Source organism: Chanodichthys erythropterus, chromosome 6 (genome assembly GCF_024489055.1).
Source record: "Chanodichthys erythropterus isolate Z2021 chromosome 6, ASM2448905v1, whole genome shotgun sequence".
Lineage (NCBI taxonomy): Eukaryota > Metazoa > Chordata > Actinopteri > Cypriniformes > Xenocyprididae > Chanodichthys > Chanodichthys erythropterus.
In genome coordinates, this window is record NC_090226.1 from 9,416,462 (window position 1) to 9,432,668 (window position 16,207).

At 35.4% G+C, this 16,207-nt stretch overlaps 2 protein-coding genes across 3 annotated transcripts; one reads left to right on the plus strand and one right to left on the minus strand.

Moving 5' to 3' along the window:
• Nucleotides 1–235: 235 nt before the first annotated feature.
• On the minus strand, nucleotides 236–5,335 carry LOC137021028 (syntaxin-10-like). Of its 2 annotated transcripts, none has more exons than XM_067387207.1 (8): nucleotides 5,242–5,335; nucleotides 4,561–4,730; nucleotides 4,335–4,429; nucleotides 4,181–4,243; nucleotides 3,998–4,099; nucleotides 2,843–2,949; nucleotides 2,656–2,750; nucleotides 236–1,949 (listed from the first exon to the last, which is right to left on the minus strand). In XM_067387207.1, exons 1-8 carry the CDS (start codon nucleotides 5,274–5,276, stop codon nucleotides 1,873–1,875), a joined length of 744 nt encoding a protein of 247 aa, XP_067243308.1. In that variant the 5' UTR covers nucleotides 5,277–5,335; the 3' UTR covers nucleotides 236–1,872. The 2 variants fall into 2 exon arrangements, with proteins under 2 accessions (XP_067243308.1, XP_067243309.1); XM_067387208.1 differs by lacking the exon at nucleotides 5,242–5,335 and adding an exon at nucleotides 4,813–4,888.
• Nucleotides 5,336–10,082: 4,747 nt separating this feature from the next.
• Nucleotides 10,083–11,281, plus strand: ier2b (immediate early response 2b). The gene has a single exon (XM_067387210.1). It carries the CDS (start codon nucleotides 10,222–10,224, stop codon nucleotides 10,741–10,743), a length of 522 nt encoding a protein of 173 aa, XP_067243311.1. The 5' UTR covers nucleotides 10,083–10,221; the 3' UTR covers nucleotides 10,744–11,281.
• Nucleotides 11,282–16,207: the final 4,926 nt, after the last annotated feature.

Genomic DNA, 16,207 nt, shown 5'->3' on the forward strand with positions numbered 1-16,207 from the left:
TGTGAAAGAAAATGACATATTTCGTGGTATATTTTCCTGCTATAAAGTTATTCCATAACGTGTTGCATTTAATTTGAAAAAAAAAAAAAAAAAAAAAAAAATGAAAGGACATGTCAAAGTCATATACTTTATTCAGGAACCATTTGAATTTATCAAGATGCCAAAATAAAGTCAAAATTTGTATACAATACAAATGCTTACAAAAACAAGTGACAAGGGTATTAGACTTTTGAAATGCAATTAATTATATGTAGGCAGCACTGAAAGACATTACTTTGCAAAAATAAAAGAAAATCAAATGCGTACCAAATCTCCCAAAAAGGGCATGTAAAGAGGTAATAAGTTTTAGTTCTTTGTTCCACATTTTAATTTATTTTTTTTTAAGGCTTACAATTTTATGCTTGAAGTTGGATCTGACTTTCAGTTAAGGGTTTATGTATCATATTAATAAATTACAAAAGCCAAGACAATACTGAAATGTGTCATATTCAGAGAGGAAAGCATTTATATTGAACATAATACATTCACCCACAGGCACGTAGTGTCTCAGATCTGAGGGCACACTGGAAAACTCATTGGCACGGACAATATGAGTACAAAATGTTCATTAGCACACCCACAGATGGCCACAATATTAGATCTGAGCTCAAGTTCAGGAATAGAAATATCAAGTAATGATCCTAACTGGGGTCGGATCAGCTCTTTAGGGGATGTTGTCAGTTAATAGAGCTGACTTCAAGAACATGCATCTCGCTGCAATTAAAAGATCAGTTAATAGCATTTCCTTTGAAAAATAGTAAAATGATAAATATATATTATTATTATTATTATTGGAATAATGAGTATGGAATATCACTGTGGCATGCAGTGAAGGCTTAACCCACACCATCAACTGAGACAAAGAATGTCTATATGTCCAAATGATTCTATACACATCTCCACGGTAATATGAAACTTTACAGTCCAATGTACAGTAATCTCAAGAGCGATGCATAAAATATTTTAAAATATGAGGAAACTCAAATACTTACAAGAATTACCAAATCATATTTTAAAATATGGGAAAAGTGCAGGCAAATTAGATGATTTTTCTGCCAGGAAATTTCCATAAACTCACTCGAATAATGCAATAAAGTGTCAGATTTATCCACAAAGAAAGAGCAAACATGTAAAATGCCTATGTTAATCTAATTTTAAAGGCATGACTTTCCTTTAAAACATAATTTAAATAACCCTAAATAATTTACTTTTCCAATTTACTCACAATTTCCAATGCACACCATAGGTGGTTTGATGGTGGTACTGCCAGATTCACAGGTTTCTATCATGACCGTTACAGATCTAGAGGGCGCTATGAGCCTGCATTACTCATTGTGCTTGTTTAAAGGATTCTGAATCAACCAACAACAACATTTAAAATTGTTACTGAATTGGTGAACATACTTATGGTCAACCTCTTTCACGGGCATTTATGTACACAATTACTGTACTGCTGTAAGAATCAAACATATAAAAATATAATAAGGCAATATCAAATTCCTCATCCCCACTTACACTCTGTACCACAATAAAACATAAGTAAGAAATATAATAACTGTTAACTTCCATCTCAGCACCAGTGAAATTCTGGAATAGACCTTGCAGACGACAACAAGTCCAATCCAAAAGCAGCGGGACAGAGAGAAATGCTGAGAGCCAGAAGACATTTGAATTAGATGAAGGCAAAAAGACGAGCAAGGACTATCAAGAATAACTGGGATCTCTTTCTCACAAAGGATCATGGAAGCCGAGGTGGAAGAATCATGGTAAAATTCTGTCTTCCTCTGTAAGCTTTTGGCATGATGGGAGGGCCAAACTGAAGAAGAGTCTGGTTTAAATGGCGAAGAGCAAAATGAGCACCACGATCAGTATGATTACAAGAACTCCGATAGCACACCACTGTCTCCGACCTGCAACGCACGAACCATATGAACAAAGTCAAAATCTCACACCGATCTCATGCTCATTTCTTAAGCCTTGCAAAATTAAGCAAGATAATTTGAGATATGAAGCTTGCAAAAACAAAAAATGAGAATATGGGTGGGTTAAAAAAAAAAAAAAACTTAAATTATTTGCTACCATTTATAAATTTGGGGTCAGTAAGAAATTTTACTTTTTTGAAAAAAAAAAAAAAAAAAACAGTTTTATTCAGCAAATACACATTAAATTGATCAAAAGTGACAAAAACTATTTTTTTAAAAATACTGCTCGTTTGAACATTTTTTTATTCATCAAAAAACCCTAAAATCATGATTTCCACAAAAATATTCAGCAGCAACATTGATAATAATAAATGTTCCTTGAGCACCAAATTATCATATTAGAATGATTTCTGAAGGATCATGTGACACTGACGACTGGAATAATGATGCTCAACAGGAATAAATTAAAATAATTCAAAATATATTGTTTTCCTGTATTTTTGAACAAATAAATGCGGTCTTGGTGAGCATGACATCTTTCAAAAACATTTCAAACATACCAGCCCCAAACTTTTGAATGATAATATAATAACAAAATTTTAGGCTGAAAATACAAACACCTATTTGCTGTTATTTATTTTAAAAAGTGAGACAACAAGCAGAGGAACACTCAATAGGAAGTGAAAGCACTCACTGCTGGTCATGTGTGAAACCTTCTCCATTTTCTTCAACACTGAGTCCATTCTAGAACTGGTCTGATCCATCTCCTCACTAAACTCACCGAGCATACTAGGACAAAAAGCACACGTGGCAAAAAAATAGACATTGAGTATTAATAGAATACAAATCGAAGTGTGTCTGTTTATTTTTTATTATCTTACACTGCCTGTTCATCCAGCTCGTCTCCTATCCGGCTGGACATGTCCTTCAGGACACGGATACTGCCTGTGACCAGCTCCAAGTGCTCATCCTGGTCCTGCATGATCAACTGCACAGAAAGACAAATTGGGAATGTTATGACGTAAAACAAAGAAGATATATATTAGGGCTGGGCGATATATCACATGAGATTGTCACGCGCATTTCGTCAGTAAAGCCGGTTCCCTGATTGCCGCTAAATCGCCATCACCTGCTTTCAAATGGAGCGCCATTTAATAGACAGAGCCATAGATCACTGACAAGCCACGCAATATCGCGTTCATTATCGAAGGCGATTCATCTGCGATAATGTATGCCGCTACATTTGAGATCAACCGATGAGATCAACCAATAGCAATCCATAAACAGCCAACCATCTCTAATTGACAAAATCAAGTCCCGCCCTACATTTTTTCTTGTCCGAGAAGCCTTTTCACTCTGATATACATCTCAAAAGAGAAGAAAAGACTGTCACAACTTCCGTTTCATGCCAAATTTAAAGGGATAGTTCGCCCCAAAACTTTATCCCATACAAAAATTATCCCATACTCACCCTCAAGCCATCCTAGATGTATGAGTGTACATCTCCAGCACAATTGGAGTTATATTAAATAAAATCCTGGCTCTTCCCAGCTTTGTAATGGCACTGAATTGAGTTTTTGAAGCTCCAAAAAGCACATCCATCCATCATAAACATAATCTATACGACTCCAGGGGGTTCATAAATGCCTTCTGAAGTAAAGCGATGGGATTTGTAAGAAAAATATCCATATTTAAAACTGTATAAACTATAATCACAGGCACGGCAGAGTCGAGTTCTGGCGGAAGGGTGACCCAACGTATGACGTAGGTGCAATGTAAGCTTAGGTTTATAGTTTATATGGATTACTTTTATGATGGATGGATGTGCTTTTTGGAGCTTACTTATTACGCAATAATTTACATTTTTGGGTGAACTATTCCTTTAACTACTTGGCACTAAAATGTCACATTTCCTTGTTTTCTGTGAAGCTGATACGATGCTCTTTGGAATATTGTCAAATAATGCTGGATAAGAAAAGAATACTTTCACTGATAACAAAAAAATTTTGAATTTTTTTTGAAATCCTGTCTTTTACCTGCTGCTGTTCCTGTTGCTCCTGAATGTATCTGGAGTTTGCGGACACCAGGTGAGGCTCCAGACCGGCATAACGATCCTTTGCTGTGGTCCCCAGCAGAGCCTGTCAGACATGGATGTGGTGCTACTGTCAATATGAATCCATTCACAGTTATTTTAATCGAACAATGAATGAATCACTCACCTGTTTGTTTTTCTTCTCTGCTTGGGCCACAGCTGAGGGACTAGAGAGCTGCTCCTTCATCATCTACACACAGATACACACTCATGCATATGAAAAAACTAAGACTACACCATATAATTAAAAATATATACATGAACAGGACAGTGATTGACACCTGCACGGAATTCCGTGTTCGCTCCACAAATTCCCGCCTCTCCTGGAGTTCATGTTCCCCTAAACGGAACTTTCCAGGGTTTGCCTCCACAATACCTGACACTGTCAAGGATTATAATGAGTTCTGCGTACATACATTACCATTCAAAAGTTTGAGGTCAGTAACATAAGATATCGTCATTCTGATATTTGAAGGCATCATAGGGCTTTGGTTTATGGCAGGATACTGATGGTTTCATGCAGGTCCTCTAGGTCCCAGTCGATGGCCCTCAGGCAGTTTCGGAGTTCATTGGTGCTCCAGTCCAGCTCATCGCGGCTGACAGGGGTTTCTTCCTGCAGCAGCTCCTCCCAGCGCTCATACAGCCCCTGTGCTTTGGACAGGGCCTTCTGCACCTCCCTGCCAGATAGAGGAGCAAACTGTCAAACCCTTTCAACTTTAAAATAATGAAAGGTGTTTATTAGTAGCAAACAACTTTTACATAAGCACTATGCCAGTGGTAGTTACTGTCATGATGGGGTGATGTCTTGTACAACGAGCAAGTATGATAAATTTGTGGTTTGTATCTGTACATTAAATGAATGACAGAGACACACAATATTAATCACATGCAACATTAATCAGTGTGTGTTTACACTCCAGTCACTTGATATAAAATGTCTCTGACTTCTTTAGATTTCATTTAACCTTCCAGATCACTAAAACGTCATCTATATATCTGTTCATTAGGGAAGTTTATGAGTAAAATCACATGGAAACATTAATAGTGTTAACATAAACTTGGCTTCCAGGCAGTGAAGAAGATGCTTCACTAACCCTTAACTTAACCTGTCAATATCAAACCCGCGTCGTTTATACAAAGACGAAAGACAGAAATCAAGGCGGGGAAGAGGAGGATAACTTTTCTTACCCTTTAACCACGAAAAAAGGATCTTCCATCGACATATTAGCCCCTCTGCTTTAGGAGCTGCGTGAAGTCAACAGCAAGATGGATTGTGAATGTGTACGCACGCACGAGTTTTCAAAATAAAAGTCCCTTAGCGCTACTCGGGTCATGATGTATATTGTATTAAAGGGTTAGTTCACCCAAAAAATGAAAGTTCTACATGTCGTTCTACACCCGTAAGACATTTGTTCATCTTCGGAATACAAATTAGGATATTGTTTATGAAATTCGATGGCTCGGCGAGGCCTCTATTGAGAGCAAAGCCATTCAAACTCTCAAGGTCCATAAAGGTACTAAAAACATATTTGAAACAGTTCATGTGAGTCAGTGGTTCTATCTTAATATTATAAAGCGACAAAAATACTTAAAAAATACCAAAAAAACAAAATAATCTATAAATTTATATGGGCCTATTTCAAAATTGCTTCATGAAGCTTCTGAGCTTTATGAATCTTTTGTTTCGAATTAGTGATTCGGATCTCCTATCAAACGGCTAAACTGATGAAATCACGTGACTTTGGCGCTCCGATTCACTGATTCGTTTCGTAAAGCTCTGAAGCAGTGTTTTGAAATCGGCCCATCACTAGATATTGTTAAAAAGTCGTTATTTATTTTTTTTTTTTTTTGGTGCACAAAAAGTATTCTCGTCGCTTTATAATATTATTAAGATAGAACCACTGAACTCACATGAAATGTTTTAAATATGTTTTTAGTATGGATCTTGATAGTTTGAATGGCTTTGTTCTCAATGGAGGCCTCACTGAGCCATCGGATTTCATCAAAAATATCTTTATTTGTGTTCGGAAGATGAACGAAGGTCTTACAGCTGTAGAACAACATGAGGGTAAGTAATAACTTAGCTAACCCTTTAATGACTGTTGAGACATAAAACAAACATGTTCCACAGCAAGTTCCAATATTAACAATTTTAAATTATTCACTAGAATGTTCTTATTACAAATATACCATTTCATTTGGTATTCTCTTTATTTAATCCAAATTTATAAGCACATAAATCTGATTACACTATTTTAAGGTGTCCTTGTTACAGTGTAATTACACGAAAAATACTGAATAATATTAAATAACAACATGTAGCCTACTTACATCGGGTTGGGTTTAGGGTTTGGCTTAGGGTTAGTCTGTTATTATGGGCAAATTACTGTTATTGCCCTGGTAAGTACATGCACTTACATCAGAAATCTGTAAAATAAAGTGTTATTAAATGATCTTTTTGAAATAATATGGTTGCTTTTTATTTAGCCTATTTATTTATTGCATAAGAAAGACATCAGTTAATAATTTGGCTATACAAAACTGTCGAGAAAATGTTGCATTCATTTTAACCAGCAGAAAATTATGCTTTATATTTCATGGGATATTATATTAAAAATTAGACTAAAGAGCACACACTGGGTCTAAAGCTCTGTGTCCGACGAAAAAGGCAATAAACAAATTCTTTACTGAATGTATGTTGATATATAGGCATCATACTTGTAGTCAAACTCTGGGCTTAAAGTCTAATGGCCCAATTTTTATTATGTTAAGTTTAAGTCATCTTAATGCATAAGCACAAGTTTCCAAAGCACATTTTCCTGACTTACATGTAAAATAAAACCTAATAATGATAATATGTAACAACAATCTGTGATTTTGCAGAGAAATAATGCACTAATGTATAATAATGTCTTTAAATAACCTACTTGATTGTGAAAACAAAGCTGTTCCTGTTTGGATCAGTTGAATGACCTCATCTGTGACTTTCTCAGTAAGTAGAAATGGCATATTTTTAGCATTGTTTGTCAGTCAGTTCCATAAGAGGGCTGTTAGCACACCTTTGTTGCAGTCCTGACCTGATTCATAATTAATTCGGTTATGTAACTGGCCTAGATGTGCTTCACGCTCAGGGCATTAAATATGCTATAGGCAAAAGAAAGAATTTTTGCAAGAGGTGTGTTAAACTGTTTAAAGCATTCCCATATGTATTTTTATGCCATATGTATTTTTTAGTCCCCTCTCCTCCCTTTCCTTTTAGTAACACTATTCTCCTTCACTTCCTCCCCCACCTCATATACAGTCACCCTTTCCTTCCTGTCTCCTGCCTTCCTCTCTCTACACACTCTGTTTCCTGTTTCACACACACTTCACCTCCTGTAAAAGCGTAAAGGTTGGTTGTAGTTGTCAGGGCTACATTTGTGAGTAGTAAGACATGGTAGAAACTGACTTTAGAGGTCATCTGAAATGAGTTTGACTATTTGAAAGACTCATAAATAGGCTGAAAATATAATAATGTCAGCAGGTTTATTTCGGGGTTAAGGTTGTCCATATTAAACTACTGGGTCACACCAATGGTTTTCATATGGACATTATGATATTTGCTAAACCTCAACCCTCAAATAAACCTACTGACATATTTGTCGTGTCCTCATTAATGTAGTGAAACCAGTGTGAGCACAGCTGCAAAGAACGCTCATGGAAAGCAAGGGTGGACATAATTGGAGGCCTGATCTCATGGAATGCATTTTGTCAGAGAACTGTAATAAGGAAGCTATTTTTACAAGCTGTAGCTTGAAGGTCCTCGTGATTAGTCACTCTGTTTACAAAACTGGTTTGTAATGTAATACCCTAGTGTTTTAATAAAATAATATTTCCTCCTTCTGTTTCTCTATAAACACATTCACAAACAAGACTACTACCCATGCTGAGCAATAAATAAAATAATCCAAATGAGATTTCAGAATCAGAATGAGATTTATTGGCAAAAATGCTTACACACACAGGGAATTTGTTTATATATATTATACATACACACACGTACACTCAACTAGAATCACACGCTCATAATTTAAAAGCAATTCTCCGTACAAATATGCTGCACACCAACAAAATCTTTTAATTTCGACATAACCATAGCCCTTTTTCTATAAATAAAACACGCATTTGCTGTGAGTGACAGCTGCCATTTGACCTCAATCGCTTTGCTTCCTAGTTACGCTGTGGCGAGCAGAAGGGGAGGGGCTGTTGGACCGGTGACAATTCCAAATATGGTGCGCGGTGACATCATCCACTGCCTCTGCTGAGCCTGCGGGAAGTGCAGCTGCGGCACGTCACGGCTTTTCCACTGCGCGCTCTCCGGAGACACGACGGATCTTCCAAATATGGCGATAGAACGTCACGTTGAGCAAACAGAAAAAAACTGTAAACACTGGGGGCAGATTGATAAAACTCTCAACATGAATATTTCAACAAGAAAGTCGAGTTTGTTAGGCAATTTCAAATTGAAAATACCACAAAAATAAACAAATAATACACTATAATAAACAATAACAAACCAGTTAATCAGGAACATTATGAACTTAGTTATCGTTTCCCCTACACTTAATGAATATTTCATGTTGCCTATTTTATTCACATGTCATTAGTATTACATGAGATCAGTAAGAAATGATTATTTGAGAAACAGATCACCTAAGGTCATTAATCAGTTTTTACTGTATGGCGGACATCTGATACAGTGCAATAATGACATACTCTGTTTGTGATGACACTTTTGTAGAGCAGCGCTATTAAGACTAGTGTTGCCAGATCTCACTAGAAACCCCCCATAAATTTCGTTTTACAATAAGCCTGAAATATGCAACCCTATTTTTTCTGCTTTTGCCTTCAAGACAAAACGTGCTATTATTTATTTTTAAATAAACATCTCTTTCATTTATTTTACTAATAATATTTTTTTAACAATAATTTTTTTTTTTTTTTACTAAAATAGGCCTACATATAGGCTATGTATATATTTCTATACCCGATTGTGTTCTTTTTCTGATTTTAAAAATGTTTTATTGTTGTACGTACAACTGTATATTGTTCAACATTTGCATTTGAACGAAAATATGTATAAACATGTACATTAATGTCAATGTTCATTCAATAAAAAAAGTTTTTTTCTGTGCTTCTGGAGGGTGTAGGGCTTATCAATGAAAATTGCGGTAATGCTTTATTTTACAGTGCCGTAGTTACACATTACTTCACGTACTTACTATAAGAATAACAGTAAATTATGCATAATTACAAGTAACTAACCTAAAAGTACATGTAGTTAATTAATAGTACTCAGTACTTATTTGAGTAATTAAAATGTAACTACTGCACTGTAAAATAAAGGGTTACACTTTATTTTAAGGTGTCAGTATTACAGTGTAATTATACATTTAAGTACTGAGTAACAACAATGAACTACATGTACATACTATAGATTAGGGTTAAGATGAGGGTTTGGTTTAGGGTTAATTGCACATAATTATGCATAGTTTAGTTATTACTACAGTAAATGTAACAAATAAAGTGTAACCAAAAATGCTTTATTTAATCATTCTGATTTATTGCTGCACATACATTAAACAATCCTGAATTGCTGCAAAGACATTTTTTTTAATTAGATCCTTTTAAAAAATAATTTAAAGATTAAATAAATTATATAAAAATAAATTAACCCTATTAAAAAATAAACAATGACAAAAGCACATGAAATGACTAAACAATTAAACAAAAATATCAAATAAAAACTAAATTAAAATATTAATTAAAAACACTATACAAATAGCCTACTGAAATAACACTGACCTACACTCTGTTATGTTATTACAAGCCTAAAGTTTAATAATAATACGTGGTAAGCGTATAATAAGTGGACATGGCAACCCAGAGCATATGTTGACATGATACTTTAGTGCTGTGCCAGTATGACGTATGTTGACAAGACGGGAGGGGCGTGTTTATACACCCAGGGGAATGGAAACTCTTTACGTCACCAGAGCACAAATAAAACACCGCCCTGAGAGGAGAAAACTTTTAGTTTTACAATCCACCGTGAGGACCTTAAAGCTCAGCGGTTTAAATATAGAAAACAAGTCTATAACTAAAATATTCTGATACATTGTAAACAGAATGGACGTCGAGGCCAAGAGAATCATGGCTCTTTCTATCAGTAAACTGTATTCATTAAGGACCCAGCGCGGGGGATTGAGACTTCACCGGAGTCTCCTGCTCTCCATGACCATGAGAGCCGCACGGGACATCTACCACACCGCGCAGCTGCTCAAAGACACGGAGGAGGAGCAGGTCGTTCCGTGCGCCCCGGACGCTGCCACAGAGGAACCCATGGAGACTGACTCTCCTCAGACTCTCATTCAGACCTCCAAGGAGGTGGCAATGAAGCCTCATGAACCCAAAGAGACTCTAGACGAGGACAAAGAGAACCGGTACGCTTCTGAACGGCAATCCAGGAAGCGCCGCGGCAAGACGGCGCTCGAGCCTGACTTTCTGCCTCTGAAGAAGGCGAGAATGGACACGGATGAGGAGAAGCAACATCTCCAAAGCGAGGTTTTGAGGACTAATAATGGAAACAGCTGTCGCCAGGCTGAAACTCTGACCGCGTTTGCAACAAATCGAGCCATCGTGGCGTGTTGAGCAAGACGCGCTGTGGATCATTCCGAGAATCGATCTCCCTTGATGGGAATTTACTGGACAAACTGGTTCAGAACGGACCGGTTATGCAGCCTGACACCTGTGCGGCCGGCTCAGCTCGCCATAAGAGCTCCAAGAGAGGCCAGGATCAGCAGGAATACTGGACAGGTGGTGGATAGCCTACTATGATCCCAATCGCACTGGAATTACCCGAGCTGCTTCATTGTTCAGTGAGAGGAGTCAGATGACTCTGTTGACTCACGTTTGAACTGGCTGAACTGGGAAGGGAGGCTCTGGTGTCTTCTATCCAGCTTATGGACTTGACAACCTCAAATAAGAACAACTCTGACGGTGTATGACACAAAACACATGATGTTTATCCGAGTTTGATACTTGAAAATGTCTTGAAAATGGCAAAACGTGTTAAATGTCACTGTTGCACTGATCAATTGCACAGAAGAATATGTATTTATAATACTAAGAAGGGAATGATGGACTGATATCATATGACATTGATTTCAATGTTTACTGTTTGCAATAAACATGCAAATGTTTAAAAAGCATCATGTTGTACAGATTTCTCTCTTTTTTTTTTTTTTTAAAGAAGAAGAAAAACATTCACAAACCTCACAGAAACATTGAACAAACTCTTGATGGTTAGAGTTTGGGCAATATTTGTGGATTAAAAAGTTCTGATTGAAGTTACATTTTCCCCCACACCTTTTAAGCAATGAAGTGCCATAATTTTCCAGATTTTTTTTACTTAATAAGGGTGAAAAAATAGATTTTTATAGAGATTACACCCACAAAAAGCTCGCCAATGAAATACACGGTAAAAAATTGTTGGTTTAACTTAAAAAAGTAAGTTACCTGGTTGCCTTAATTTTGAGTTCATTGAAATTACAAATTTGAGTCAATACAATAAAGTTGATTTAATCAACAGAAACTCAAAATATTGTTATCTTAACTACATTATTATCTAAGTTGATTTGACAAAAGAAAAAATATTATGATAAAAAATCATGAAAATATTTTTTTACAGTGTAGAGTTGACCATAACTAGAATTATCATTATTCATGATTTCAACTTTTATTTTATTATTATTATTTAAAAATATTTTTAATACATGTTTATTATTTTATTTTATATATTTATAGACTACACTGTTGAAAAACTTAAGTTTAAGACAATAAACTTTTTTTGTTTATACAACAAGTTTATACAACAAAAAATTGAGAAAACTCAAAAATCTCCTACAAAAACAAGTTGAGAAAACTCAAAAATCTGCTGTAGTTTGTTGCCTTAAACTTTTAAGTTTTCTCAACTTTTGAGTTTTTACTGTGTAGACATTTCCAGAAATTCCAATTTTAAAACACAATTTCTTTCATATTTATCAAGTTCTTGCGGTTAAGAATTAGTTAAGGTCTTTCAATCAGATCATCTCTGAAATATGTGACTATAACTCAGCCTTTCATCATGAGGAGTAATACTTATCTCACACTGATCCTAAACCCAATCTTTTGATAAAACATACAGCTCATCATCTGTCACTCTTGTGTGGGCGATGAAAAAGGCAGCAGCTGGAAACACTATGGTAAAGTGTAATTTCCCTTCATTAGTCAGCAAGATCTGTCCGAACATGTCCATGAGTCACGAAAATCACTTTTCCCTTGAACTCACACACAAACATTTTGGTTAGTGGCCAGAGTCAGACTATATCATTTGTTAAGCTTGAAGTCCCAGTTCAACTGGCAGCATTACAGCATCCGAAACTGACATCAGTAGAGCACAATGAGAAATAATTAATGCAAGAGAGTGAAACTAGAGTCCACAGGCCTCAGAGCATGAATTTTAACAACTTCTTCATTTATATTGTTGTGGCTTCAGCTCTGGGTGGTTTCGTAGTACCTAAAATAAAATGTTTCAAACGTAATGCGATTTTTGTTTTTAAAGGGAGTTTTGTAAGATTTAGAGTGACACAAAAGCATGACTCTATATTCAAATGACTAGCATGAGTAAGTCTGAATCATTGCTCTGATTGTATATGTGGGTTGTGGGGGTGGATCTGAATAGGTGTGCATGTAATTTCAGGTAGGAATTTTTGGCACCAGGAAGTGAAATTTTCAGGTGGAGATCATTTTAAATAGCCAAATCCTCTGCTGAGATAATTACTCTGGATGATTAATCACTGAAACTAATTTTACGATTAATCACTGAAACCTAGTTCAAATTAAGATTGTGTGAAACCTAAATGAATCTGTTTGTTGTGGTCATGTGTGGATACCTCAAACAGGTTTCTGATGCAATAGTTTCCTCCAGGGTGGTCTTGATGTGGGTTTGTCACCTCTGTAACTACACTGAAAAAAGTGAAACTACTGTGTTGTTCATTTAAAGTGCATTTTTACATTGGACTAAGTGAAAATCATGGTTTCTGGTTTAAACCTGTTTTTTTCAGTTTGCCTTAAAGCAAATAACGAAGCCCCTAGAACAAATTAAAAACAACAATTTGACTTAAGTAGTATTTTTACTTTAAACCAGATGTTTTCATGTCTTGTGACCACATGACGTCACATCAACTAACTGCTCGCGCCACCAGCCAGCATTTTGCCATCCGCCATTATCGCTTCGAGTCTGAAGACGGTCCGTTGCCCAGGAAATCTTTTAGACAAGGTAAGCATTCGAAAATGTGTTATTTTAACAAAAATAAGTGTTTTTCATTCACATTTATGGTTAGTGGCAGGATGGACAATTAGGTTATTACTTTACAGACAACTGTGTTTGTGCACATGTTAGCTAAAGCTAGCCAAACCAAACCATGCTATCGCAATACGCATGTTGCCTCAGTGTGACAAATACAAGGTTAATTTAGTTGTTATTTCACTGTGATGTAAGGAAAATATAATGGTAATTTAGTGTGATAAGGCTCGTTTGTCTCTAACAAAGTTAGTGCTCGCATAAACTACAACAGCTTTCTCACATACACTGCAGCCGTCAAATAATCTAACGTTGGTTAAACATTGACCGCGGGAGCTGTTACGTTATATGAGACGTTAATTGTAATGTCGGAATCAGTTAATGTTCGTTTGAGCCTATTTGTGTATAGAGTCGGTAATTGTTTTTTTTTTTTTTTTTTTAAACGGACAACAATTATTCGGATTTCACATAGGCAAACGGCTGAAGCGGTGCCAGTTGTTGGAGATGCGTTTCCCAAAAACATCGTTATCCAACTAACATCGCTAGTTCTGTCGTTACTAACTTAGTTAAATGATTCTGTGTTTCCCGAAACCATAGTTCAAACGAACATTCACAAAAAGCATCGCAAACTTGTGTGGTTGGAACGACAGCTTTCTTGTTTTTTACGACATATGGACTTAATCATTATCTTGAGCAAAATAAGCAAGCTCTCATTAAGTACAATGTATATCTTTTATTTTGAATATATACAAATGTCATTTACATATTTTAGTTTGTCAAGAGATTTTAAGCACCGTTTTTGAAGAGTGCGCATGTGTGTACGTGCTCTAGTACGCAAGTAACGTTAAGAGATTGAATCTGGAAAGCAAAATGACTAAGAAAAATGAAAGCTATTAATAAAACTTACTGAATTAGAAAATGAGTTCTGATTGACAAGGAAGAATTCATATTCCATTGTTTCTCCTGTCAGCATAATGCAGTTTAGTACAATATCACTACAAAAGTAGGGACTAATTAATAATTACAGTCTAGTGATTATGGATAGTGCTAATTGCCCCAACAAAAAACTAAGATGTGAAATCTCACCTTTTCCTTTGTTTTACAGGTTAGATTTTGTTCCCTGAAATTCAGAATTTTGCCCTAATTGCTGAATTTGGTGAGTACCAATGTAAACATCTGTGAACATTATTTTTATGTTTTAAATAGGAAACACTAACACTAGAGAATAGCTTTTAAATTACCACAGAGTAGTGTCGTCACGGTACCAAAATTCCAGTAGTCGGTACCGATACCATGAAAATTTTATGGTTCTCGGTACCAATTTCGGTACCACAGTAAAATTTATTGGAACTATTTTACTATTTTATATAGCCTATTTTAAAAACATTAAATATGATTTGGAGTGTGTGTGTATATATAGGCTACCTCAATTAAATAAATTTTGAAATATAAAAATAAATAAATAAATAATTAAATGCTCAAACATCCATTGTGTACTGTTGAAAAAAACAGCATATGCTGGTAAGGTAGGTTTTAAAGCTGTATGCTGGTCAAACGCTGGTCCTAAACTGGTCTTGCTGGTCCATACTAGTCCTAAGCTGGTCCTGGACCAGCATAAACCAACTCAAACCACCATACCAGCTTCAAAACCTAGTTTACCAGCATATGCTCGTTTTTTTCAACAGGGGTAAAGAACGTGTTTATTTTAAACAAATTTAAATTCATATTCACAAATTCATTAACAACTCTATTTTGACAATTCTGGTTAAAAAAACTGCTAAGACAGCATAAGGCCTTATCAATTTGACTTAAACAAATATTCAGAATTTACTAAATAATATTGACTGTGAAATTTCTTTTCTTTTTTTTAACCAGAATTGTCAAAAGACAGTGTTGTTAATCATTTAATTTGTGAATATGAATTTAATGTAAGTTATGACCAATTTTGTACTGCAACTAATATTATTGTTTTCTTGTTTTGACTAGATCCTTTTGGATGGGCAGACATGGCAGTCAAAGGCCAGCCAAGTTGCGTGTTATTCTGAATCCTGATGACACCAGGAAGCTAGTTTTGCCTGGTGGAATTCCAGAGTCAATGGAGCAGCTTATGGATGAAGTTAGGAAAGTGTGTGGGTTAAATGGCAATTTCAGGCTGCAGTACCAAGACAGAGACTTTGGAGATGCACTAGTGAACTTGACATCTACTGTGGAACTTGAGGATTTGACAACTGTCAAGGTCATCCCAATATCTGATGTTAGATGTTTTATTGTGCTTTATTGTGTGTAGTCTGTGTGAAGCTCTAAATATTGGAGAAATTTGGATACAGGATGTTTTATTGTGTTAGATCTTGTATTCAAAAACCTTTTTAAAACCATTTTATTTTAATGTTTTTTCCATCTATTGTTGATTAAGGCTAGTCTAACTGGCAGCAAAAGTCATTTGGCTTTATTTATTTTTATTTTTGTATGTTTTTATTATTTTTTATTTTTTGACTGAGAAACTGATGCATATTTTAAAGACATCACAATAAACACAGGTCTATTGAAGAGAATAATCATGTCTTTATTTAAGTAACATTTTGTCTTGTGACTAAAGAGAATAAATTGATTTAGGTGTTATTAAAAATCTAGTTTGTACTGAATCAGAAATTTAACTTGAGTAAACTTAATAAAATTCCTTGTAACAAAATTACAGCAATTTTTTTAGTTTAGTCCAAAGTAAAAATTATACTTGGATGTTACGGTAAAAAGTAAGTTTTTCCAAAGTAAAAA